At 38.1% G+C, this 27,447-nt stretch overlaps 2 protein-coding genes across 4 annotated transcripts in view; one reads left to right on the top strand and one right to left on the bottom strand.

The window, feature by feature from the left end:
- XPA (XPA, DNA damage recognition and repair factor) overlaps nt 1-4,302 on the top strand; it is a 31,347-nt gene extending 27,045 nt beyond the window's left edge. Inside the window, exon 7 of one of the 2 annotated variants that reach the window (XR_008686106.2) lies at nt 753-889. Coding sequence is in view for 1 of the 2 variants with exons in the window: in XM_055427106.2 (XP_055283081.1) it covers nt 753-901 (149 nt within the window). In the remaining variant the exon portion in view is untranslated. Of the gene's footprint in view, nt 1-752 lie in introns of both variants that reach the window. The other variant, XM_055427106.2, reaches the window with a different exon arrangement.
- The window catches only part of NCBP1 (nuclear cap binding protein subunit 1), a 39,506-nt gene continuing 15,895 nt past the window's right edge, over nt 3,837-27,447 (bottom strand). For both annotated transcript variants that reach the window (XM_055427099.2, XM_088837997.1), the window contains 15 exons: nt 24,175-24,272; nt 23,394-23,457; nt 21,724-21,834; nt 20,949-21,013; nt 19,370-19,432; nt 19,064-19,138; nt 17,074-17,177; nt 12,933-13,055; nt 11,900-12,002; nt 11,001-11,094; nt 10,099-10,202; nt 8,349-8,463; nt 6,887-7,015; nt 5,984-6,097; nt 3,837-4,394 (listed from right to left, as the gene is read on the bottom strand). In XM_055427099.2, the coding sequence (XP_055283074.1) occupies nt 4,281-4,394; nt 5,984-6,097; nt 6,887-7,015; nt 8,349-8,463; nt 10,099-10,202; nt 11,001-11,094; nt 11,900-12,002; nt 12,933-13,055; nt 17,074-17,177; nt 19,064-19,138; nt 19,370-19,432; nt 20,949-21,013; nt 21,724-21,834; nt 23,394-23,457; nt 24,175-24,272 (1,476 nt within the window). In that variant the 3' untranslated portion in view covers nt 3,837-4,280. The remainder of the gene's footprint in view (nt 4,395-5,983; nt 6,098-6,886; nt 7,016-8,348; nt 8,464-10,098; nt 10,203-11,000; nt 11,095-11,899; nt 12,003-12,932; nt 13,056-17,073; nt 17,178-19,063; nt 19,139-19,369; nt 19,433-20,948; nt 21,014-21,723; nt 21,835-23,393; nt 23,458-24,174; nt 24,273-27,447) is intronic.

The raw sequence follows: 27,447 nt of genomic DNA, 5'->3' as shown, positions 1-27,447 counted from the left end.
CATTAAACTAGAAACTGAGATGTTATTAGCTTATTTTCTAATTAACACAAAGCATTTGGTTTCCTCAGGTAACATGCAGTGAACTTTAGAATGTTCTGGTTGCTTTTCAGAGCATCCAACACAATTTTTTTCTTTGTGAAAATGCTGTTTTGTATGATGTAGCAGGAAAAGTTCTCAACACTGGAATACATGACCTGGGTTCCCCTGCTATTTCATATCTTTGTTCAGTTTTCCTACCTGCAAAATAAAATGAAGTAAAACAACTCTATAGTTCAGTAGACATAAGGTCAGTTGCAGAAGCAGCTTTTCTAAGATGAAACATCAGCAGAGTGGCTTTCTAGTTTTCTTGCAGTTTGACTTGCCTCTTAGAGAAGTAGCTGCTGACTATAAGGAACTTTAATCCTTATCCTCAGTCATCCCAGTTGATTCCCCTCTCTGCCATCCTGTTTTCCACAGTCAGCTGCTTAAACTATTCTTTGCATGTCTTCTGAGTCTAGTTTCTTGCTGTTCTTCTAATCCACATACCCCATTTCTGAACCTCCTGTTTCAAACCAACAATGACTTGAAAGATTTCACAGGTCAAACTAGTGAGCTAAGGAAGTAGGCTTGCCAAAGCTGTTATCATTAGTTTTGACTTGTTATAAAATTAAGGCATAAACCATATTTGGTTTTTTAATGGATTAAAACCATTAATGGATTTTTAATTCAGCTGAATAGCACCATTGAACAACTGGCTTTTATTTTTTCCTTAGAATTACGGCGAGCAGTAAGAAGCAGTGTGTGGAGAAAGGAAACAGTCGCTCATCAACACGAGTATGGGGCTGAAGAAAACCTAGAAGATGACATGTACCGGAAGACTTGTACTGTGTGTGGCCATGAACTGACATATGAGAAAATGTGACTTTTAGATAAGTGATCTGTTCTACAGTGTAGAAATTTAGATTGGTCCTGTTCAAAATTCACCAAAATGTAAAGTCTTCAGAAATGAATGAAACACTTGTATAAATAATGCTTCGATGATTATGTATGTTATGGCTTAACAGCAAGTTTCAATTAAGGTCCAGCAGGTCTGGTGGGCAAAACACTGAGTGTGTGACCATTTTTTCTATAATAAGGGTGGGAGCTGAGCAATAGAATGGGTTTAAAAGTGTTAGCTTAGAGCTAAAACTGAGAAATAAGCGACCAAGGCAAACCCTTGAGGTAGGAGGAAGAGCTGTTAGCAGTAAAGGCAAAAGCTGGCCAAACTGGATTCATATCCCAGGAACCAGCAGGAATGGTGGTAGACCACTGCACCCCAGACCCTGGGCCAGGTCTTCTAGACCACGTCTGTCTCTAAGTCAGGGTGCGGGGGAGCTTTGCTGGGACAAGTTTTCTGTATCCTTAGGGTTTATGATAGATCTTAATATCAGTGTCTGGCTATCCCTTTTCAAATCTGGGTGAAAGTAGAAAAACAGCTAAACTGTTTGTTGATCAAAGGTAATGATAACTTGTTAACATTTCCTGAGCATTTTCCATGTGTCATGCGAACACTATGCAAAGTGCCTTACAGGTAGTCTCATGTAATCCTGGGAGGGAAGACAGCTTGCTTTCTATGCTTATGCAGCACCTCTAAAGGAATGGTAATCTACAACATGACATCACCCTGGACATTTGGATCAAGTTTAAATAGTCAAATGTTACCCTATCTTGTCAAAAGGATTACAGGGTAGTTACCTGGTAAGAGCAATTGATCCCAAGTGCTTGACAACAGGGTGTATGCATTCTTTTTTAATAAAAACAAATCAAGATAGATAATTTCAAGTTGTTCTTTGACAGTTTTTATCTTACTGCTACAAACAGGAAGTCTTTATATATTTTCATGTTTTTCTTCAGATCAGCTTTTGGGGATTATGCTTGAAGAAGGGCAAAAGTCAAAACAAGTCAAAGCCAAAGACCTGAAACTGTAATGACTAATTGTTCTCTATATAAAAAGTATTCAATACAGAAATGTTTAATGTTTTTTGAATGTTGATTTTTTTCATGTGCTATGCTAAATATTACAGTTCAGTAAAAATCGATTCTGAATGGGCAGCAAGACCTTCTTTGGACAAAACAAAAAGCTTCCAGCAAGTAACTAGGGGTTCAGGCTGCTGACAACTGCATTACTGCATTGGGAGATAAGGAACCCTTGAACCACCACATGGACACAGTTTCAGATTCCATTTACTAGCTGTGGACCTTGGGTAAGTTACTCAGTGGGCCTGTTTTTATCTGTCATATAGGCATAATAATCTAATGACTGTCATGATGATTAAATATGGCAAATTTATAGCAAATGACACATAAGTTATTAATGAGCTTGTATTATTGAGACCAGTATAGCTAAGACTTGTCTAGTTGAGGTGGGCTTCTAGTCAGTCACTCTTTCCCTTCATCAATTTAAGACAATCCTGGTGTCCAGATATCACTGACAGCCAAATATGCTCTACTCAGGTTGCCAAGTTTTGTCCTTATCTTTCATTTTCAGATATAACTGTAGATTATTAGTAAGTTATAGAAATCACTGCTAAGTACTTTCCAGGAAAAGCAAGCAAACTTTATCTTCATTTGAACTGCTTTCTGAGTAATTCCTGCGAGATTTAGAGTCAAGGAAAACAAAAATTATGTTTACTTGGACAAAAGCATGTTAAATGGCCTCAGTACAGTTTAATAGAATATTGATTTATTGCAAGGTACGATGTACAGTGTGACGTGCCATTCCTTTATCTCTGTGAGCTTCATTTGTGGGGAGAGCGATTGTTGAATGTTTGTTTCTTCAGAATTCAATCTCTGGTTTGGTTTTCCCATACACCCAGTTTGCCAGACTGGATCAGAGCAGGGTCACATCAGCGAGCAGTTGTTAGAAGCAACCATTACATGTGAAGAGAGGGTCTAAGAGAAAGGAGGTGGATCAAGTAAAAGTGTAAGTAGCCAAACTTTGCAATACATTATGAAAGGATTACAAAGCAGCTTTAGGGTCAAAGTTACCAAAGCCTTAAATGGTTATCCTTTAGCTTCTTGAGGACAGGAGCCATTTCTAACTAATGACATAGTTTGTGGGAAGGAGGAACAGTATAAACAAAAGAACATTTAGCTAAGCACTTGGCTTTTAGTTCCCTGCCAGTAACTTGCCATGCAACTTTAATCTTGTGATTATTTGTCTTAAATGGTATGGTGTTTTAAAATCCTAGGAATTTTCATCTACTGAGTAGACTATATTCTTTAGCCACTAAGTATATGGTAAACCAAAGAGACCCCATATATAATGCACCATAAACTTATGATGTACTAAGTTTAAAGAAAACACCTATATTGTACAAATGAACAAAGCTACTTCAGTTGTGGGATTATTGCTATTCAACAGTTCAATGAAAAAAAATGCTAGAAATTTGGAATGTCAAATAACCCCTTGTTATTTTACAATGTACTTATCTTAGTTAAGCCTCAACACCATATAGGAAACAGGTTTAGGAATTAGTAGTTACTTGGACCAGATTCCACAAATAAAATCCAAACCTACATCTAACACTAGGCATTAGTCAGTCTAGCTACTTCTAAGTCACACTTTAACACGAAATTCACTCTATGAGCTTGGACAGATCTGTCTCAGATTTGAGATGACCAGATATTTTAAGATGATAATTCCAAAACTTGTCTGCATATTGCAGTTACCTGGGAGCTTTAAGAACTACCAGATATGTCTGTGTTTGAAATACTACAGTAATTAAAAAGTATTTTGAAGATAAATTTTCAGATGGAGGTATTTTACAAAGAAATGACTAAAGTAGACTGATATGACAAATTATGAAATACCAAAGTTTAAAAAACATTTTTAGTTTTATTTCAGCCATGTTAGGTTACCCATGAGCTGTGAAAAGCTATGCTACTTGATAATAAATCCGTCAGTTCTATATACTACTTGGTAAATAAGCTTGACCCTCTAGTGTTTCACATACCTCAAATTAGTTATCTTTTGTGCCTTAAGGAGAAAAAAATATCAGAGAAAAGTTGTATTTGTCACATATATAATACATCCTATGGTCATTATCACATTATTGTCATTAGGGAATATCTGTTTTTTAGGGGAAATTAAGGGTAATCAATACCATATTTCTTCACTGTCCTCCTCTCTCTGTTTCTTTTAGAAAGTGACAGGATGCTACAAGAAAGCAAGCATTCAAACAATCAAAATAAGAGGTTATTTTGAGATCTTTAAAAAAAAAAAAAAACTTGACAGGAAAGGGGGAAAAAAAAAATGACTCTTAGGCCTGCAGGGCACAGAACTGCTGGAACACAGCCAGGATGTGAGGGTCTAATTCAGCAGTGAAGAGCAGGTTCTCCAGGGTCACCATGTACTGCTGGATTATTTGGTGATGCTGTAGACACAGAAAAGGGGGTAAATGTTTAGGTTAGGAAAAGGAGCTCATAAGCAATCTCACAGAACATTCCCCTAAAGCCCACCCACATTGTAGAGTGATGTGAAAGAGCAGAAGAAAAAGTGGTTTGGCTGGTAGGAATAATAACCCTGGAAAGCCCAAATATTGAGAAAATATAGGGGGAAATGAAAAAGAAAAAAAAGATGTTCAATAATTTAAAAATTCAGTTCTAGTCTGTTTCTATGCAATTCATAATTTAAGGCAGTGGCAGCAGCACCTGCTACTATTCTAGATGAGTTCAGCTGGTTCTTTACCCTAATTGAAAGTGAAGTCGCTCAGTCGTGTCCAGCTCTTTGGGACCCCATGGACTGTAGCTTACCAGGGTCCTCAGTCCATGGAATTTTCCAGGCAAGAGTACTGGAGTGGGTTGCCATTTCCTTCTCCAGGGGATCTTCCCAACCCAGGGATCGAACCTGGGTCTCCTGCACTGCAGGCAGACACTTTATCGTTTGAGCCACCAGGGAAGCCCTTCCCCTAACTAGGACAGACTATATAGTATGACTTTTTAAAAGATGCCCAGACAAGGAATGAATGAACTATGAGGGAGAAATTTTGGAAATCATTTCTTTTGGTTAGGGCATTAAGCAAACAGCAAACCTCACTGTTTTTTCTTACTGAAAATCAGTGACTTATTGAGCCTAACTGGAAAAAATTGTCAGAAAATGAAAGTTTCTTCTACATGTACGTATATAAACTTTAATATGCTCAGATTCCTATAGGATCAGGCTATTGACAATAAATAAGCCTCCAACCAAAAATTTACTCTAGATTTTTCAAGGAACTTTTTTCCCCCTTTAAGCCTTCTGCTTTAATCACTCTTGTCTAGACAACAGATACGGACTTGCTTGGGGTGTTGGTGTCTGAAGATGCCACTTTACTTCCAATCTTTAACTTAAATTGAGCAGAGTACGTGTTGCAGTCTGCTTTCCATAGGAACCTCAGGGAACTTATTAATAGCATGGTTATTTGAACTTTGGATTTATAGAGGTTCTTAAAATCTTATTACTCTTCCCTTAGCATTTTTCTATTTTGTGTTACAGCTAGGATCTCCAACAAAGAGAATGGCAATTAGGAGTCTGAGTGATATAGAGCCAATTTTAAGCCTAAATATTCTGATAAGCAATGGTAGGAACAAATGGATACTAACTAAAGGCCTTACAGGTACTATAGAAACTAACAAATTTGATGCTTTTTTAAAATGGAGAATCCCTGTGGCTGAGAATGTGTTGAGCTTAGTGGCTCAGTCGTGTCCAACTCTTTGAGACCCCATGGACTGTAGCCCACCAGGCTCCTCTGTCCATGGGATTTCTCAGGCAGGAATCCTGGAGTGGGTTGCCATTTCCTTCTCCAGGGATCAAACCTGGGTCTCCTGCAATGCAGGCAGACTCTCTACTGACTGAGCAACCACTGCTTAAGTCATGTCGTTTTGAAGCTCTGTTACTTACAGATTGCAAGTAACTGAGCTAGGAGAGAAATCCCATGGCTGAGAACAGTGATGTTTATTATCCTAATCAAAGTTTTCCACAAACCTGTAGGAAGATCTGCTGGAGCCTCTCTATACAGTTCTTATACCATGGTGTTAACACACTGGTCCCGTCAGTTTCACAGCGTACTAAGTGCTCGGTCAGGATCATGATAAAACGCTGGAAATAGGGTACAAAGTTCCAGAGGTGTTAGTAAAAATTCTTATACTTGAGAAACAATCACGTTTTTGACCAAGAGACCTCAAAGGTATTGCTTGTTTCACCCTATCTTTGTGTCTGTATCCCTAACTTTCATGATTCCAATAAATACTGAGGTGTAGAAAGGCAGACCAGTGATAACCTGAGTTGTTTAGTCACTAAGTTGTTTTGGACTTTTTGCAACTCCACGGACTGTAGCCCACCAGGCTCCTCTGTCAACGGGATTTCCTAGGCAAGAATACTGGAGTGGGTTGCCCTTTTCTTCTCCAGGGGATCTTCCCTTTCCAGGGAGTCAAACCCACATCTCCTGCATTGCAAGAAGACTTCTTCACCACTGAGACACCTGGGAAGCCTGATGAGGTGAGTAGCACAGCATTTCTGGCAATACAAAATTAATCTAACCTTAAATATTTAGATTACTTATGCTAGTAATTTGTCTTAGAATCTGTTTTAAGGACATAATCAGAAATGTTAACAGGAATGTATACACAAAAGTCTTCAGGAAGGAAAGCGATAATCTAAACAGATCTACAAGTACTTAATAATAGCATCCTCCATTTTTTTTTAAGCAAGAAGAAATATACATGCTAATTAACAATAGAATTACCTCCAATTAGTGAACTTTTATTTCCTGCGTAAATTTTAAGACCTTACAGATAAGCATGTATTACTTCTAATGATTAAAAACATTTTTTAAAACTAAAGAAATATTGGTTTTTTTGAACCTATTAATGTCCCAAGTCACGATACCTGAAATATGACAAGGAAGAGATTCTTTTGTTCACTCTGAGCAGATTCTACTTTTTCCTGCAGTCTTTCTATTTGTTCTTCAAGAGCCCCATCTTTCCTGTCACTGCTTCTGTCATCATCATCACTTCGCTACAGAATGCAAAGGAACAAAAGGAAACAACCATTTAGAATTCCAGTGTATTAAACACCAACAGGCAGACCTGAGGATTTTATTGTGTCTGGTCAAATACTATCTGAAGACTAGTATTATACAAGAAAAGAACCAAACACAGGCAAACATCCAAAGTCCTGTAAGTGCTTATCTAGGCCGGGGAAATTCAGTGGCACTTGTCTTGGGTAATGGCATTGGGTTTCCTACATAGCAGAATGAGTTATGCCTTTTACAGGATAGTCCACTAGAGGAGGAAATGTCACAGTCTTCGTTCAAAATGAAAACAGCTTTGGAAAATGTACAGTTGATTCTTGTTATTCATGATGGTTGTTTTTATGAAATTGCTGTGAACTCTGAGTTTGTGAACACCGAACTGTTGCTCCTAGCAGAATATATAGGGCTAGGGTCTTGGGAACTTCTCATCACAAAACTTTTTTGTTAACATAAATCTGCACTGCCCTTACAATAGCCACACATGACTACTGAGCACTTAAAATGTGGTTAGTGTGACTAAGGAACTGAATTTTACATTGTACTCAAATTTTATTAAAGTTACATGTGGCTAGTGGTTATCATATGGACACCACATATTGAGAGAACGTGAAGTCAAGTCTCTGGAGAAGGTACACGTATTAAATGGGGACGCTGCCGTTTTCCTTAACAGGGTCTTAAGTTTGTGTTTACATACTTTTACTCATGTATAGATGTATGTCTATATAGAGACTAGTACTCGAAACTGCTCTGTGTTTGTATAAGTCATTAAACTTGCTTTTACCTTTTTCTGGTAAATGTGCATAATACTGGAAAACTGTCATGAAGAACACCAGTACTATCTGCTAAATCTCAGGATACATCCAGCTCACTGCTTTTGCCCCAGGTGGCTACAATACTAAACATATTAATAATACGAGGAGTATTTTATGGGTCTGGGACAGACTGTCTCCTCTTGCCCTGCTCCCTCCCTACCCCCGTGCCAAGGAAGGGGTGAACACCAACAGTCTTTTCTGTCTTTTCTCTCTTTCCCTCCTGCATCAGAAACTTTCATAGAAACACAACTCCTTGCTTCTCCTTCAGGAAGGCAATAGGATGGTCAACTATGGAAAAAGTAAGCTTTGTGGCTTGCTAACAGGTTCACCATGCAGGAAAACAACAGAGCACAGCAGACACCAGTCCTTCCCCTTCCTCCATTTCTACAAACGGCTCTGCATGATTTGGTCTCAAAAAAAAAAAAGCTCCCATCAAGGCAATGAATATTCTCAATGATTTCTTATATTATTTTATTTGACCATTTACAGTCAACACAAGACTTACCCGTTTGTGTTGCCTTGCGAGTTTTTCTTTAGCCTCTTCTAGCTCTTTCTGAATCTTGAGAACGTGTTTGTTCATCTTACGAATTGTGGAGTGCAAGATTTCCCAAACAAACAATCTTAAAGTAATAAGGCATTTGGTTACTGTATGTTAAACTATAAAGAAAATAAGACCTCTCAACTTTTGTAATCTACACATACTTAAGGTCTGATATAGCCTTCTATTCTTTAGGCAGAATAAGGTGTATTTCTCCAGCAAAATAATTTTTCTTGTGCTGTCAATCATGCACACAATCTAGCTCTACCCATTAGATTGAGATGAGCTTCCTGAAGGCAATACTGCATCCTTGCCATTTTTATTTCCATCCCCTTCTAGACACACACAGAATGTATGTGTACACAGTCAATGAAACGGCAAACCAGAAAAAACACCCTAGAAACAAAAATACATTTTTCTCTCTTGAATGTAAACACTATGTACTGCAGTTTTTTTGAAATGGAAACCTAATCTGAGGCTCATTCACATGCTTTATACTAGCACAAACTCAGCCAGTTCTCTTGAAACATGTAAGAACCTCACTAGTTGATAATAGCTATCAACTGCTGGGCCTTTAGGAATGAGATACTCATGTCAACTACTTTTTCAAACTACTCAAGTACCAGGATCACCTGTAGGTGCTTTAAATGTTTACTGCATAAATATAAGTGTGTTTAAGTAGCTTAACTCCTTTTTATGTCTATAACATTATGTCTTCTAACCCCAGGATATACAGCACAGAAAAGTACTTCCTTCTACAAATTTTAATCTGGATGATGACAGTTTAAGTGGAATATAATAAAACAAGGTCTAGAATGTTAGCAAACAGGGTAAAGGAGCAGAGTACTTTAACTCTGTGTCAGTCAGCTGGTCAGGAAAGGCTTTGCAGAGTTAAGAGTTACAGACGTAAACCACTGAGGGTGATGGCTAACACATACTTGAGTGGTCAGTTTTCTGAGATGCTACACATCTGAGAATGTCCGTTTCCCTCATTTCCGAGTGCCAGCTTGGCTGGTATGATCATCTTAGACCACACTCCTTCACCCTAAAGATTCAGCTTAGTGTCCTAAGCCAATAACAAATACAGTGAAGAGGATAAAGGTGGATGGATATTTATGTCTTTGCAAGTAATGGGTTTCCTTTGTTTCCTGTTTTGTGTCAACTCCTGTTCTCCTAGTCCTGATCAGGTATAAAGCCTGTGGACTCTGCTTCGTGTATAAGAACCAAACTTAATGAAAAGTCTTTCCTTTGGGGGAATGAGTCGAGAGAGAATTTTCTGTGTATTACATCTAGGATTTTTATGACTAAGGTGAGAACTCCTTGCCCCAGTGGCATTCAGGTGCCCACCAGGCTTTTCTCAATCCCTCCATAATGTGTACTTAATCTACAATGGACTGATTTCTGCCAGTTCCTAGTGTGAACTCCTGCCATGTCCCACTGTCTAGTTGAGACCCTGACATACAGCCTGATCTCCCCACCCAACAGTTTGGATCCTTTATAAGCATTTCTACTTTTAAGTCCTAATTCACCTTATGTGTGTGTCCCTAAGAGACATGGCAACCAGACTGGTTGTGTGTATTTCCACTGTGCAAGAATCTCTGCCGAGTCCAGACTGGACCACTATGATACTAGTATTAACCTGGTCTGAATCAGAATTTGGAGCTCATTTATAAGAATTCTTAAGAGAATAGGAACTTTGTAAAATAATCCATTTTACCTAGTAAAGTCACGAGATAGTTCTGAAGAGAAGATCCAATTTGCTACTGCAGCACAGTCAACAATCTGTGTACGAATCATCTTATCTACTAGTACAGCAATCATCTATAGTCAGAGGAAAGAAGTTATTCAGGTAAGTCACAGTTACATGTAGGCCACAATAATCCCACTGCTACAAAAGTTAAAATAGGATGGCTGTGAACATTCAGTAGCTATGGAACTGAACAATTGGACCATTAGGTCTCAAGATTTGTTTTCCCTTCTGCTTGGCTCTGGTACTTTTTGTAAGAATACAATAACACAAATAAAGACTGAGCAAAAAGAAACTCTGAATGTTAACACTTAAGACATACTGACCAGAGATTTAGTAATACATCTTTTGTTACCTGGATGTTATTGACTGCAGATGTTTCAGTATTCATTTATATAATAAACTGCTGGCCACAAGCATTAGTGCAAAAATATTCTGGTTAATCATGTGTCAAAGTTAATCCTAAAGTTTTATCATGAAACATGTCTTAAATATACTCCAAAATTTATTTTAATGCCTCTTTATAACACATGGTATTAAAATAGTATATTGAGATTTGAGAAATCTGGGGCCTGTTTAAAAACAGAAACTGGATAGATTAAAGAACTATTTCCTACCCAATTGGAGAACCTTCCAAGAAATAAGCATTCTTACTTAAAATGTGTTGAGATATTATAATATCAAACCAAATCATAACACTTGCTCTTTAGAGAATGGCTCAAACATCATTACTTCCACAGCACTAAAATTATAGATTTTAAAACTGTTCGAAGGGCACAGTCAAATTTCATGTTCTACAAACTAAAACAATGATATCAACTGCCTTTTTATACCTATACAATCAGCATCTCAACACGTCTAATTAGTTTTACCTGTGGATGGTTCCGCCAGACCTCAAACATGACTCTCAGAACATGTAATTTTCCTTCATCACTTTCTGCTAGGGTTTTGAAGACTTCATGAAACCTTTTCAAGGTTGGTGGGGGTGGGGGCAGAAATAGCACATATAAACTTATTGAGCATCTTAATATTTTCAAAGTTTTACAACGTTACTTAATTTCCAGTGCAGTATATAGATACAAAATAACCAAACACTGTTAACCATTAAGGAATATAAAAGGTATGATTAGGAATTCAATTTGTATGACATTTGTCTCAAAATCTTAGAATTATAAAATACTATCATTAGCCAAGGACTCTAGTTTACTGTGTATTTAAGGATAGATGAGGGCTAATAGTCTCCTAACACAAGTATAGTTTTCTGCCTGCATCTTCTGTGGGAGCCCTGCAAGTCTCATAGACTTGGAAGTTGAGACGGGGTGAGGAGTCTAGTTTCTCTGCCTGATTGGGAAGAATATTTATATGTTCTTTCTTCATTTAGACTGTATGATGAGTTAAAAAGTTCTGTCTTTAGGTGCCAACCTTTGGGTGGCTCCCAAAAATACAGCTGGCTCTCAATTCTGCTCACCCTCTTTTTAGGAAGATCACTGGACAAGGTGGGAACTTTTTGACTGTCCCATGGACCCAGGTTTTTGTTTCTCTAAAGGTTTATGTGAAAAAATGTACACTTTATATATACATGCAAACCACAGACAGGAGCTATAGGACGGGGACTTTAGCCCCACAAACCAAAACCCATTGTATCAAATTATATGATACTATTAAGATCTGTATATTCAATAATCTTAAGGTAAAAACTACTACACCACTGGTATTCACCCAGCAAAGTTTTAAACCCTCAAGAGAGCATGTGTGTTCTGGTTGTACTTACTTTGCAAGAGCACTGAAGGAGTGGCTGAACGACTTGGCTGCTAAGTGTAGCAGAGTCTGTACAAAGACCTCTATTTTCAGTGGGTTAAAGCTGAATCCTTCATCTGAACAACAGTCCACAGTAAAGAGAGTTAGGAAGATTTAAGTACAGCAATTCTTTGGTCCCTAACCTGTATTGCTAAACAGATGGCACACTCATATCCAAATACTAAGTCCCACATTCAAGCAATGTCTCAGAGTACTAACAGACAATAAAAGACCATCACTGATTAATCGCATATACTCAAAATATAAAACTAAGCATGACCTTAATTCTGAAATTTTGGGGGATTGTTTCCCAAATTCTTCTATATGATACATTTCTTTTTACAAATACCACATAGATTTCTGTGTTCTTATCACACTACATGGTGGCAAGATAATATAGTAAAAGAAAAAATACAGTAAGCCCTTTACACTTTAGGTCCATGTCCTAAGATGTCTGACAATGTCTAAGTTTAACATTCTGAATTATACTTTCTTAATATATTCTAACATCATAATACAAATTTCTTAGAAAAATCTAAACAGAATCTCAGTAATAAATAATCTAAACACCATTAATATTTTAAGTCATTTTTCTCTGCACATTGTTATGTACAGATCCAACAAAATCTTCCTCCTAAACGTTTACCCCGTTGTCCCAGTAGACTTTATCTGTTTCACTAATTTGTCTTTTTTTGTTTGAGTTATTATAGTTTCCAAGATGTTTTAATAGATGACAAAGCAAGTCCCTCTCATGGCTTTTTATCTTTTGTTGATGATAAACTTATAGTTCAATTTGGAGAGAACATCCAACTTTATAATACACCAAGTCTTCCTGTGCAGGAATCTCTCTAAAGTGAAAGTAGGCAATGTTTAAGTTATTCCCCTGTGTTCTGGGGAATAACTGACAGGTTGTCAGGCTAAACAAATATACCGTATGAGAATTATGTTTCTACTTAAACCTGGCCCATACATAATAGTTCCATTCAACAAATATTTAATTCCCTTACCATCATCATCATCCTGATTAGGATTAGGGACGTCTTTCAGAATGCTGAAGATTTCATCATTGGTTGCTTTACTTTTAAAGGCAACAGCTAAACAGAGGGCAACCGAATGTCCAGGAAGAGAGTCTAAGCACAGAATGCAAAGAGTTAAATAACTGAAAAACTAAAAAAAATTACTTCCTTTTAAAACAGAGTAGTCTCTATCCTAAGGTCAGTATTTATTCTGTATAAAGATAACCACATATGAAAGTTTCATTCAGTATGTCAGTGGCTTTTCACCTATAATAGGTTTCTTGCCTCAATACTTCCTTAAGAACACAGAGCTAATTGAAATTCAGAGTGTGAGGCGGGTATGGATCTTTCTCGGGAAACACAGCTGCAACTCTCCTTTGATGGTCTCAAATCCCCAGGCCTTTGTAAGCTGAAAGGCTGAGAATCAATGTATTTCTCGTTCATTTTGATCAATTCTCCTTTTCCCTGCTGCTGCTGCTAAGTCGCATCAGTCGTGTCTGACTCTGTGCGACCCCATACACAACAGCCCAACAGGCTCCTCTGTCCCTGGGATTCTCCAGGCAAGAATATTGGAGTGGGTTGCCATTGCCTTCTCCGAACCTTTTCCCCAATACAGTGGAAACTAAGTTTGGGTTTGAATAAGGTGAACGCTGCAAACTTAAGACAGACTCTTTGCTTTTCTCTTTTGCTGAATCCACATACGTGAATCTATGTAAGCCAGATGCTCGTGTGCTGTGACTCCACGTTTCAGTTCAGTTCAGTCGCTCAGTCGTGTCCGACTCTTTGCGACCCCATGAATCACAGCACGCCAGGCCTCCCTGTCCATCACCAACTCCCGGAGTTCACTCAAACTCATGTCCATCGAGTCGGTGATGCCATCCAGCCATCTCATTCTGTCGTCCCCGTCTCCTCCCACCCCCAATCCCTCCTAGCATCAGACTCTTTTCCAGTGAGTCTCCTAGCATCAGACTCTTTTCCAGTGAGTCTCCTAGCATCAGACTCTTTTCCAGTGAGTCAACTCGTCGCATGAGGTGGCCAAAGTATTGGAGTTTCAGCTATAGCATCAGTCCTTCCAACACCCAGGATTGATCCAGACTGGCTGGATCTCCTTGCAGTCCAAGGGACTCGCAAGAGTCTTCTCCAGCACCACAGTTCAAAAGCATCAATTCTTCGGGGATCAGCTTTCTTCACAGTCCAACTCTCACATCCATACATGACCATGGGAAAAACCATAGCCTTGACTAGACGGACCTTGGTTGGCAAAGTAATGTCTCTGCTTTTTAATATGCTATCTAGGTTGGTCATAACTTTCCTTCCCAGGAGTAAGCGTCTTTTAATTTCATGGCTGCAATCAGCATCCACAGTGATTTTGGAGCCCAAAAAATAAAGTTTGACACTGTTTCCACTGTTTCCCCATCTATTTCCCATGAAGTGATGGGACCAGATGCCATGATCTTCGTTTTCTGAATGTTGAGCTTCAAGCCAACCTTTTCCCTCTCCTCTTTCACTTTCATCAAGAGTCTTTTTAGTTCCTCTTCACTTTCTGTCATAACGGTGGTGTCATCTGCATATCTGAGGTTATTGATATTTCTCCTGGCAATCTTTTGATTCCAGCTTGTGCTTTTTCCAGCCCAGCATTCCTCATGATGTACTCTGCATATAAGTGAAATAAGCAGGGTGACAATATACAGCCTTGACGTACTCCTTTTCCTATTTGGAACCAGTCTGTTGTTCCATGTCCAGTTCTGACTGTTGCTTCCTGACCTGCATACAGGTTTCTCAAGAGGCAGGTCAGGTGGTCTGGTGGTATTCCCATGTCTTTCAGAATGTTCCACAGTTTATTGTGATTCACACAGTCAAAGGCTTTGGCATAGTCAATGAAGCAGAAATAGATGTTTTTCTGGAACTCTCTTGCTTTCTCCATGATCCATCCAGCGGATGTTGGCTATTTGATCTCTGGTTCCTCGCCTTTTCTAAAACCTGCTTGAACATCTGGGAGTTCACGGTTCACATATTGCTGAAGCCTGGCTTGGAGAATTTTGAGCATGACTTTACTAGCGTGTGAGATGAGTGCAATCGTGCAGTAGTTTGAGCATTCTTTGGCACTGCCTTTCTTTGGGATTGGAATGAAGACTGACCTTTTCCAGTCCTGTGGCCACTGCTGAGTTTTCCAAATTTGCTGACATATTGAGTGCAGCACTTTCACAGCATCATCTTTCAGGATTTGAAATAGCTCAATTGGAATTCCATCACCTCCACTAGCTTTGTTCGTAGTGATGCTCTCTAAGGCCCACTTGACTTCACATTCCAAGATGTCTGGCTCCAGGTGAGTGATCATGCCATCGTGGTTGTCTTCATCATGAAGATCTTTTTTGTACAGTTCTTCTGTGTATTCTTGCCACCTCTTCTTAATATCTTCTGCTTCTGTTAGGTCCATACCATTTCTGTCCTTTATTGAGCTCATCTTTGCATGAAGGTTAATATCTGTCAGGTCCTTACTGTATACAGTCTGTGCTAAGACATATCGTACGGCATCACCAAAGCAACTGGAAATCTACTTTTAATGTAAGGTAGACAAAGAGGTAGCAAAAATGGCAACTCTGACACAGAATATGAGTTACTAAGCACTTGGAATGAATAAAGTCAGTTCCAACAATTCACATGTGCTCTGTACTTTTCTTGAAAGTGGGAGAAAAAGGGAAGAAAAATCCTCCACCATCGACAAGTCTACATTCTAGGTAAAGACCAAGATACTCACATAAAAAGTGGCCAGAGAGTAACACAAAACTGGCTTGCTAAACATTAAGAAAATATTTACAAGAGTGGAGCCTGGGCTAGATCCTGGAGAGAGAACAGGAATCAGAGAAAAGAAACGGCTTTCCAGAAAGGGATAACAGTACAAACAAAGGTAAAACCAAGAATGAGAAGCATGGAAAAAACAAAGGAAGTGGGCTTGGCTGGAGTGGAGATTCATTTGAGAAGTGACAAATCATAAAGTTGAAATGACAGGTGGGCCTTAAATATTAGGCTGAAGGCTGAGTTATTTCTGTGGGGAAAAAAGAAAGCTCAGTGATCAACAAAAGTCTGAACTCTTTGATATCAAAGACTGTATCTTATGGTTCTCTGAGCCAGTACAAAGCAGAAATCAAAACGTGGCACTTGTAAGTACCACATCAAGCTTTGCTTTTTGCAGAAAACACAGTGATCAAGAACAAGACTGCTCAGTATTTAAGTCTGGGCTTTACCTCTTTGAAGCCATTCCCTCATTGTAAAACTGGTGTTAAAAACATACCTATTTCTCAAGAGTTGTTTCAAGGAATAAGTGACACAGTAACATAGGAAATGGAATACTCAGCACTGGAACCGAGTTTTGTTTCAAGGAAAACAGGTGTAGTCTGAAGTGCAGGTGGAGAAGCTGGGGTGTGATATGAGAAAGCAAGGGAGAGAGTGAGTTTTAAGATACAAAGAACTGCTACACAACATGAAGTGGACGGCTCACAGAAGAGCTGAGCTCAGGGCCACGTAAAAAGACTAACTTGGTAACTCCACACCTGCCTCTCTAGCACTGCTCACCGGTGCACAACCTTCCCTCCACTAAGTGTAAAGCACAATATGGCCTATCAAAGTAAACAGCCCCTTTGATTTTCAGTGCAAACCTCAGAAATGACACGACCAAAAAGGAAGAACAGTATGTTTAAGAATTTGCTTCTAGACTAGAGGCATGCTGCAGGTAAAACATATAGTCTCTATGTGCACCTGTGTTCCCACACCTGTACTGTTAGCAGATGATAAATCAATTCATGTAATCAAAATTGCCATGACAAACACATACTTTGATTTTAGCAAGTTCTGGCTATAAATTCATCTTGCTATATACTTAAGAACACTTAAAATGTCATGAATAAAACATTATAAACAATATTAAAAACAGTTACAAGACAGTAATAAGTAAATCACAGTAAATGTTTAAAATTATGACGGGGCAAATAAAACAACAGAGGCTGGTGAGAAATCACGTTTCAAACAGAGAAAATATAAACCCAAGAAGAGAAATAATTCACTTTCTCCACCTTAGATAACTGACTTAATACTTGCATTAGTACCTTTGAAAAACAGAGGATTCATTACTTACTGCTACTTTCATCTCCATACTTGTAAATGCAGGTTGGGTTTGCAGGACATAGAGCTGAGAAGGTAGGAGGGACAAAATCTAATATACGCTGATGGTAAGACAACCTACAATACAAATAAAAGCCTCAGAAAATACCATTCATCAGTTTCGCTCTTTGGTAATATCCATCTTTACTCAGAAGATCAACAACCCTGCACTCAGTTGACAAGCAAGAAGTAAAGGGGCAACAAGTCATTTTAACTCCTGTCTCGGCCGGCACACCAGAACTCACATCTTCAGAACCTTCTTGTTTGTACCGAGATGTGGGCCAGTGGGTCCACAAGCCTAGTGGCCAAGGATGTGAGGTGGTGATGGTAGGGTGGGATCAGGTGAAGGGAATGGTTTGTATGGTTGGGAGATTGGTTATATTGTAATAGATAAATACTTAACAAGACTAAGGGAGGCAAGTTTATGTCTGCCAAGGTATTTAGAAATCATGGCAAAGGGGAAGGCTAGGAAGGAAAATGATATGTTGGGTTGGAACTGGAAAGATACACACATCCAGGTGGATATAAAAACAGATTTATGTATGTATGGGTATATGTGTGCATAAATATATTCACTATTCTTGTCCATCTAGAGGGTGGAAAACCAGTAACACCCAATAGCAATAAACACATCAAGTGTCCAGACCTTGCTACTTAAATACCATGCTCCACTAAAAGAAACTTCTTCTCTTTGAATGAACAGATGATTCCAGGAAAGGGGCAAGGAAACAAGAGCCTGGAACATCTGTGCCAGAAATAAGGAAATGCTCAATGAATGGAGGGGGAACATTAAAGAAAGGAAAAAAAAAAAAGGGGGCACAGAAGGTACAAGGGACTCCCAATGGACAAATCAGGGGCAATTTGAGCATCAAAATAGGTCATGACAGTAATGAACTATAATCCACTGAATGAAATAGTCTCTACTGATACATAAACACAGGAATTAATAAACAGGTAAAAAAAGGAAAGCTCTTTCTTACAGTAGAAAGCCAACTAGTAAATGTAGAAAGAATAATGGAAAAAGGGAATCATCACCTGAGGGTCATCATAGTGGTGGCAAATAAAAGTACGAGTTGCAGTGGAGATCTGATGTGAGACGTGAGTGTTACCTCAGGATATTTCCCACAAAACATTAATCAACTACAAAGGGAAAAATGGGGAGGTTCAGGTTGAGAAGCCTGACATGGCCATACAATCAAGATTAACATCTTCAGTGGTGGACAATGCGAGACGTGAGTCATGAGGATGCACCAAGGCAACACAAGAAAGTAAGGCCCACATTCTTTAAAACTGACAATGATGGGAACGAGAAAGAATAATAGCAATTCAAGGTGAAGGAATCAGAAGAAAATGACAATTAAATGCTATACATGCTCCTGGATAGAATTCTGGACCAGAAAGGAAAAAAATATTGTTGGGATGGTTGGCAAAATTTCAGCAGCATCTGTGGATTGTATAGTGGTGTTACTGTATCAGCTCACACCCTGATCTGGAGGGCTGTATGATGGTCATGGAGAAGTGTTTTTTTGTTTGTGGGAAATATACAACCGACTATTCAAGGATTATCAGACATCATATCTGCAACTTGTTTTCAAAAAGTTCAGAAAAAGAACAATATAAAAGGTAGATATTATACAGAGGGAAAAAGGACTAGGCATTAGAATAAATGTAGTAAGATGTTAACTAGGGGATCTAGATGAACATGATACAGAGTTCTACTTTGGCAACTTTCCTAAAATTGGAAATTATTTCAAAGTATATTTGACAAAAATTAATTTTTTTACTTAATTCACACAGAATCCAGATGGCACTGCTGCCCTGATTTGTCAGCCTAAATCTGAAACGGAAGAAAGATAGGTACTTGGATTTTAAAAATGATATTCTGGACATACATTCAGAGAAGGGAAACCTCCCCCGCCAGAAATGAGACAACCTAAGCTAAGGAGAAAACACAAAGAACTTACCTCATACATTTTTCTAGAACTTCTCTTACAAACTTTGGTTTGGGACTTTCTGGATCTTGAGTAAGACAATCTGACCTAATGACAAAATACAGTTTTACAAGTTCTTACACATAATCTGCATCTATATCTACCTTGAATTAGGCTGCAAATAGTTCCCTTTTACCTAGATTATTTCATTTATATATATATATATATAAAAAACTAAATCAGATCACAAAAAAGATTGCTTTTATATTATAGTTTTAAATATTACTTTTTAAAATGGTAAACTGTAGAGAAAAGACAGATATACATAACACTACTTACCAATCTTCCCAGCTCCAACGGAACTGGAAGTTACTTAGATGATGGGAAAACCAATTAATAAACCTACACGAAGAAGTGGGGGTGGGGGTGGAAAAGGATGAATGGTTGCAGTTTATACCAGGAATTCACATAATTCTTCAGACAAATAAGACCCTATTTTCACCCTACCTACAGCTATTACTTTCTCCTGCCACCTACCCTTCTCTGCGCAAATCCTGCAACTCATCTTCTACTTCAAAAAAATAACAGTCCCCATCTCATTCCTCCTAACAATGCTATCCTTTTCAAGAGAATAACAGATAATGGCTCAAGTGCCTGTTTTATATCAAGAACCTTATATATATTATCTAATTTAATTCTCACAGTAACTGCTGAGGGATGTATTATTCCATTTAATTGACAATGCAACAGCTATGAGGTGCAAAAAAAGATTAACAACATTTTATAAATGCAAGGGCCAAAGCACAGTCTTTCATTATCATACCATGCCCTTTTACCACAAACAACAAAACATACCATCAAAGCCCTTTTTCTCTTAAAGACACCCCTGATCTCTCTAACTAGATAGGGATCACTTTAGTATACTATATAATGCTGTGAAATTTGTAAGAGCCCAGTAAATACTTGCTGAATGAATGGCATAGTTGGAATGCCCAGAGCAACTGGCAGTTTATTAATTAGACTGGGAAAGACCTCAGCAGACACCTTAAAGCATATCCCTTATGTCCTTATAATTTCAATCATTAAAGCTACTCAAGATAATAGGTCAACACGCAGGGCAGCCTTTTCTGATAGTTTTCAAATATTGCATTTGAACAGTGGACATGACAGGTTGTGGAAAATATGCACTATCTATTCTGAGCTAATTTGGGAAAGTGACAGAGTAAGAGAGCATATTTGCTAACAGAGGCAGTAAGATCTCACCCAAAAGACAACAGTGGGCATACCAATTAACACAGCTATAAAATCCAATATGGTCTTTTGTATAAACTGAGTCTTGAAGTTGTAGTTATAGAGAAGCTAATTATTTTAGAAACAGACTATCTATAAACAAATACATAATATATAAACATAATAAATATACAGGATTAGACTCTGCTTCTACATATGAATTAGCAAAAAGCCTATTTTAAGAGCTTACCTACCTAATTACAGAGGGAAAGTGTAACCATACCAAAGCACCAAACAAGCAATGAAATTAAAGAAAACTTCAGCATGGGTATCATTTCATATTGAAAATTAAGACTAGAAAGTGAAATGCTATATTACAACAAGTATGAGCTTTATTATATATAGGATTATTTGGAGGAGTCAAGAAAGAAAAACCAACTTGGAAATTCTTAAAAGGGCAAATATTTTTCTGATCAAATGCTTTTATAAAGTACAGGGAGTAGAAGCTGCTAACACTCTATAGAAATAAGGCAGGGACTTCCCTGGTAGTACAGTGGCTAAGACTCCACACTCCTAATGTAGGGGACGTGGGTTCGATTCCTGGTCAGGGAACTGGATCTCACATGCAGCAGCTAAGACCCACCACAGCCAAATATTAAAAAAAAAAGGGGGGGGGGCAATACTATACCTGTCTACACATGTAGTATTCATCGTGTCCAAACGCATATATAACATTTCAGTTGCCTGTGCAAGCTGTGAATCTCAGGATAAGGAAAACTATGCTCTCTCTGAAAATAAATCTGTGATAGAAAAAACAACACTTCCTAGAAGTCTATGTAATGACTAGTAATTCTTTTCAAGTAACTCATCTTTGAGGTATCAATGATATACAATACACCTGACCTGAATACACCTGTGAAATCAAGATAATAAACATTTACATCACTTCCAAAATTGCCACATTCTCCTTATAATCCATCCTCCCTTCTTCCCATTTATGCCCCCAAGCAAATACTGGTCTGTTGTCACTACATTATTTGCATTTTCTAGGATTCTGTGTAAATGGTATCATATACAACACATTCGTATTTGTTTGGCATCTTTTATTCAACAAATATTTTACAATTCACTCATATTGATACCTGCATTGAAAATCTGTTTTTTTTAACCTGAGTAGTATTCCATTGTATAACTGTAACAAGATTGGCTTATCCATTCATGTATTGATGGATATTTGGACAGTTTCCAGTTTTGGGTTGTTACACATAAAGTTATTAACATTAATACTCTTAGGTAAATAGTCAAAGAGTAGAGTGGCTGATTGTATGGTACATGTGATTTTTAACTTTTAAAGAAATGCCAAACTGTTTTCCTGAAGTGATTTAAACCCACCAGCAGAAATATTTAATAATCTTGCAAAGCCAGGCCAAACAGAGTACGTTTAAAAACAAAGGAAAGGATACAACTTGGGGTAGAGAGCCAGGTTGAAGTTTGCACAGTTCAATGAGAAGTGTTGTGTACATCACATCGATATGAGGCGGTGCTGGAAGCTGAAACAGCTCTGCAAAGATCACCTACAAGGGAATCATGAGTCAGCACTCAATTCAACAGCTATCCATGCACTTCTACTATTTAGAAAGACCTCAGTGTTCTAAATTCTATGATATTCATAATTTTAAAAAGTAACTTTTTAACCTTAAAAACTATGCTCTTTAAAACACAAAGACCTATGATTGAACACCATAATGAAGATTTCTTATCTCTGTAACTCAATCAATAAGAATATGCAAAAATTAATGCTTAGCTGATATTTCCAGAGAATTAAATTTCAACTTTGAAAGTATCAGAGTTAATTCAGGGAGGTATAGTTTACTAGGGACTCATAGCCCCATCAGAATTTCAGCTCTATAAGAATAAAAGCCCTTTGTAGACTCTGAGGATGGGATCAGAAGGTAGTTAAGTCATTCTGCACAGTTACTACCTTTTTGGTAGTCCAAGACATTTTGGCCATGCTCTTGTTCAGAAACTTGTTTTCATCCTTCATATATAATTGTGGGCCACATACCTAGACTTTTAAAGCCTAGTTTGCATTCCTCCTCCTCACTCCCATCTCCCACACTTTTGTATGAATTTCTGTACATTTTGCAGATTTTAAAATGTGACTTAAGTTTTGCACTTTAACTGACATGTCAATGAGTGAAATCCATTAGCCTAAGCATGCTCTCAAGTTTTGTAAAGATAGAACAGATGCATTATTCTATTTATAGTGCACAGATGCACTATCCCACTGTTCACACTGGTATAGTATGAATAAAAAGTGAATAATACACTGCAATTATGTTGAGCATAAAGGAATAATATAATTGACAGTTTGACTCATGTGTCAAGTGAAAATACTGTTTTTTGGGAAATAAATTTCTATAAGGTGTTCAACTGTACTAATATCCTCCTCTGTATGACTTAATATGGAATCAAAAGCATTATCTATTCTTTTCACTTCCAAAACAATTGGCTCTTTTGATTTCTAAGAATAAATAAGGATTCATATTTCCCTACCCTGTAATACAGGAAATAATATACTAGTCCAGAGTATGCTAGTAGTAAGAAACCAGATAAACACAGTTAAAAATGGGTTATCCGCCTAAAGAATATAATATTCTTTAAGTATTTAAGCTGCTTTTACATATGTTCCGTGGAGAAGGAAATAGCAACCCACTCCAGTATTCTGGCTTGGAAAATTCCATGCACAGAGGAGGCCTGGAAGGCTATAGTCCACGGGGTCACTAAGAGCTGGACACAACTGAGCACACAGACATGCGCACGCACACACACATCTGTTAAGTGGACAATGTACTGCTAGAGTTAGAGGTAACTTACATTATCCATGATAACTATCCATGAATGAAGACATACTATATAGATAAATTATTGGCAACTCAAAATTTTGTTTGGTTACTGGGCTTAACCACTTTTCTCTTTACTAATGTGGTTAACAGAGCTCCAAAACTGAAAGCAATCTCCTCTTTATCTGACAAGCAGCAAGAAAAATAACAAAAGGCCAAAAGTAGATTACACTTTACAGTCAACAGAAAGATTCTGATACTTTGAAACAAGCTCCATCTGGAATGCATACCTCAACTATGTGGTAGTTCAAGGGGATCTTGTTCTTCCCAGGATAACTCACTAGCTGTGCAGCACTATAAAAAGTGTAATTTAAGTTTAGTGAGTATACACAGATATATGAAAAACCAAATAAGCAGTTTCAAAAACAGTGTGTGTAGATATAAAGGACATATTTTCTGAAATGTTCTAGATTTCAGTTACTTCACCTAACTACAACATGAATTATTTTTTCTACCTTAAGGGAAACTCTTTAATGTATATCCACAACTCCTTGAAAGATCAGAAAGAATGTAAATAATAGTAACGAAGTACATTCAGATCTACTAACTTAAAAAGTTGTATATGGTAGACCATCCCCAAAATGCTATATTCCTTTCTGTCTTAAAATCCAAACTGAAACTTTCCAAGGTTTTAGAAAACATTAAAAATAAACTTTTCCAAACCTTGATGTCTAACTAGGAAACAGAACAAAACCATTAGTATTCATTTATTCCTGCAACATTCATCCCCAAAATAACTTGTCACTCAAATTAATTTATCCAGAACATATGGCAAATATCCACATAAAAGAGCAGGCATCACATGCATAACACTATAAAGCACTACAGTATTATACAGCATCCAGAAAAGTACTATTTGAAGGTGAAGTGCTGCCAGAAAGCAACTCCAGTGTTTTCGAAGTTGGTCTTAGTGAGGAAGACTTTCTTACTCTTAACATACATTTTGCTCTTTCTAAATCATCAAGATTGCTACTTTTTCACCACACTAGTAAAAGTACCATGACATCTTACCAAGTCTTCCTTTCCTTCCAGTGGGACTTAATGATGCAATGAAGATTCTCTTCTATTACAAATCTTTCCACTGAATGACTCCCTGGCATTACAGGACCCTGGAACCAAAACAACAGCTATATACTACAGACCCAGACAAAATATTTTTCATTTATTTAACAAAATATATGAGAGTTTATTATGTTCCAGATACTTTTTATATTGGATGCTGAGGATAAAAGTTCACAAGCGTGAAAGCTCTGTATTTCAACAAATTTTATTTCTGCATTCACCACCTACAAGAGAACTAGAATATCAGTTATAGTTTTTCTTCTTCTACCTGATACTACTATCTCTGCCCACCTCAAGTCTTAAATGAAGCGAACTAAATAATTTTTTGTGTATTATTAGCCCTTGATTTATTTTTTTAAACAATGAGACTGGTTTACTTCCATAAAAAACACAGAGAGGGGGCTTCCATGGTGGCTTAATGGTAAAGAATCCACCTGCTAACGCATGGGACATGCGTTCGAGCCCTGATTCAGGAAGATCCCACATGCCGCAGAGCAACTAAGACCGCAACTACTGTTGTGCACCACAACCACTGAGCCCAAGCTCGAGAGCCCAGGGGCGGAAACTACTGAGTATGCGCTGCAACTACCGAACCCTGCAGGCCCTAGAATCTGAGTTCCGCAACAAGAGAAGCCACTGCAATGAGAAGCCCAAGCGCTGCAACACAGAGAAGCCCCACTTACCGCAACTAGAAAAGCTTGCACAGCAACAAGATCAAGCATAGCCAAAAATAAAATAAATTAAAAAATAAAACTGGAAAAAAATAAACACATGGAGGGGGGAAAATTTTATTTAAAACACTATGTAGACATAAAAAATCACGTATATGTTGAAAGATATCCACACTGTTGTCTTTTAAAAGGTTAAAGAACATCTTCTATGTATTGTTTAATTTTAAAAAGTATGCATAGCAAACAGTTCAATGAGTTTATTTTTATTTACTTTTTTAGTCACCACTGTAGACTCTTAATGGTGACTTTTACTTTACAATTTCTAATTAAAAAAGAAAAACAAACTTTTTTTTGAAAGACCAGAACAACCAAATCCTCTTAAGATAGCCTGTATATTTATGCTCTTCTGGCAAAGGATGATGGGCACATCACAGAGGCAATACCAATTACGAACAGTACAGGAGAGGCAGATTTTGAGGTCCTAATGTTCCCTTTGCACAAATAAATACCCAATCACAAAGATTCTAATAGTCTTATTGTAAAGCAGACTTTTAATTACATATACAGAAATATCAATAACCTCAGATATGCAGATGACACCACCGTTATGACAGAAAGTGAAGAGGAACTCAAAAGCCTCTTGATGAAAGTGAAAGAGGAGAGTGAAAAGGTTGGCTTGAAGCTCAACATTCAGAAAACAAAGATCATGGCATCTGGTCCCATCACTTCATGGGAAATAGACGGAAAAACAGTGGAAACAGTGTCAGACTTTATTTTTTTGGGCTCCAAAATCACTGCAGATGCTGATTGCAGCCAGGAAATTAAAAGACGCTTGCTCCTTGGAAGGAAAGTTATGACCAACCTAGATAGCATATTAAAAAGCAGAGACATTACTTTGCCAACAAAGGTCCGTCTAGTCAAGGCTATGGTTTTTCCAGTGGCCATGTATGGATGTGAGAGTTGGACTGTGAAGAAAGCTGATCGCCGAAGAATCGATGCTTTTGAACTGTGGTGTTGGAGAAGACTCTTGAAAGTCCCTTGGACTGCAAGGAGATCCAACCAGTCCATTCTAAAGGAGATCAATCCTGGATGTTCATTGGAGGGACTGATGCTAAAGCTGAAACTGCAATACTTTGGCCACCTCATGCGAAGAGTTTACTCATTGGAAAAGACCCTGATGCTGGGAGGGATTGGGGGCAGGAGGAGAAGGGGACGACGGAGAATGAGATGGCTGGATGGCATCTCTGACTGTGGACATGAGTTTGAGTGAACTCCGGGAGTTGGTGATGGACAGGGAGGCCTGGCGTGCTGTGATTCATGGGGTCGTGGAGAGTCGGACACGACTGAGCGACTGAACTGAACTAGACCATTACATAAAGTTGACTAAAAGCATTTTATTATATATGGAATACTGCAAGTGGGTAGCAAGTTGATAATTCTGTATTTATAACCGATTACCCTGGGTCGGGAAGATCCCCTGGAAATGGCAACCCACTCCAGTATTCTTGCCTGAAGAATTCCATAGACAGATGAACCTGGCAGGGCTACAGTCCATGACTTGAGCAACTAACACTAACTAACCCATTACCCAACAATTATTTACTCTAAAATAGAGTATACATACACTAAAATTTCACTGATCAAAAGCAACTTTCCACAGAATAGAAGAGAGCAGGCGGGGAAAGAAAACTTAAATTTGACCTTAGGTGGTAATATGGGTTCTTAGGCCAGTGGTTCTCAACCGGGGGCAATTTTGCCCCTAAGGGAACATCTGGCAGTCTCTGGAGATATTTTTGGTTGTCACAACTGACACTCTATTGGCACCTAGAAGGTAGAGGCCAAGGAGAATTCTAGGCATCCTACAATTCATAGGACAGCCTCACAACTAAGGATTTCCCAGCCCCAAACATCAATTGTGCTGAAGCTGAGGAACTCTGCTCTATGCTGACTGGAACATACAAGCAACAGGTGTGACAGAGAGCCTTGCAGGCTACAGCCCACGAGGTTATAAAGAGTCAGACACGACTACAACACCGCTACCACCACATGGCACCTTAGTGAGGCGAGTTTCTATTCAGAACCAATCCTGTGATCACTATGCTTGCTGCTTGGGTATTAAAGTTAATACAGTCATTTAAACACAAAGGCATAAAGTAAAGCATAGTTAAAATGTAAATTTTTATACTAAATGTTATTCTCAAAATTATACATTTCTTAAACTGCTGAAGTATAAAGGTTATCAACAACTTGACCTCATAATAAAAAATATATTGAGATGGCTGGATGGCATCACCGACTCGATGGACATGAGTTTGAGTGAACTCCGGGAGTTGGTGATGGACAGGGAGGCCTGGCGTGCTGTGATTCATGGGGTCGCGGAGAGTCGGACACGACTGAGCGACTGAACTGACTGACTGAAGAACTATAAAGTCAGTTTATACTAATCTTTGGGATTTTTAAACACTACTGAGCACTTACCATGTGTCATATATTATTCTATATACCTTATGTGTGTATATTAATAATTTAACCCTCATTATAACTTTGTGAG

Source organism: Moschus berezovskii, chromosome 7 (assembly GCF_049115385.1).
Source record: "Moschus berezovskii isolate FMDL1 chromosome 7, NW_MosBer_1.0, whole genome shotgun sequence".
Classification (NCBI taxonomy): domain Eukaryota; kingdom Metazoa; phylum Chordata; class Mammalia; order Artiodactyla; family Moschidae; genus Moschus; species Moschus berezovskii.
Note: the sequence above shows the minus strand (reverse complement) of the source record. Positions and strands in the feature narration are given on the sequence as shown.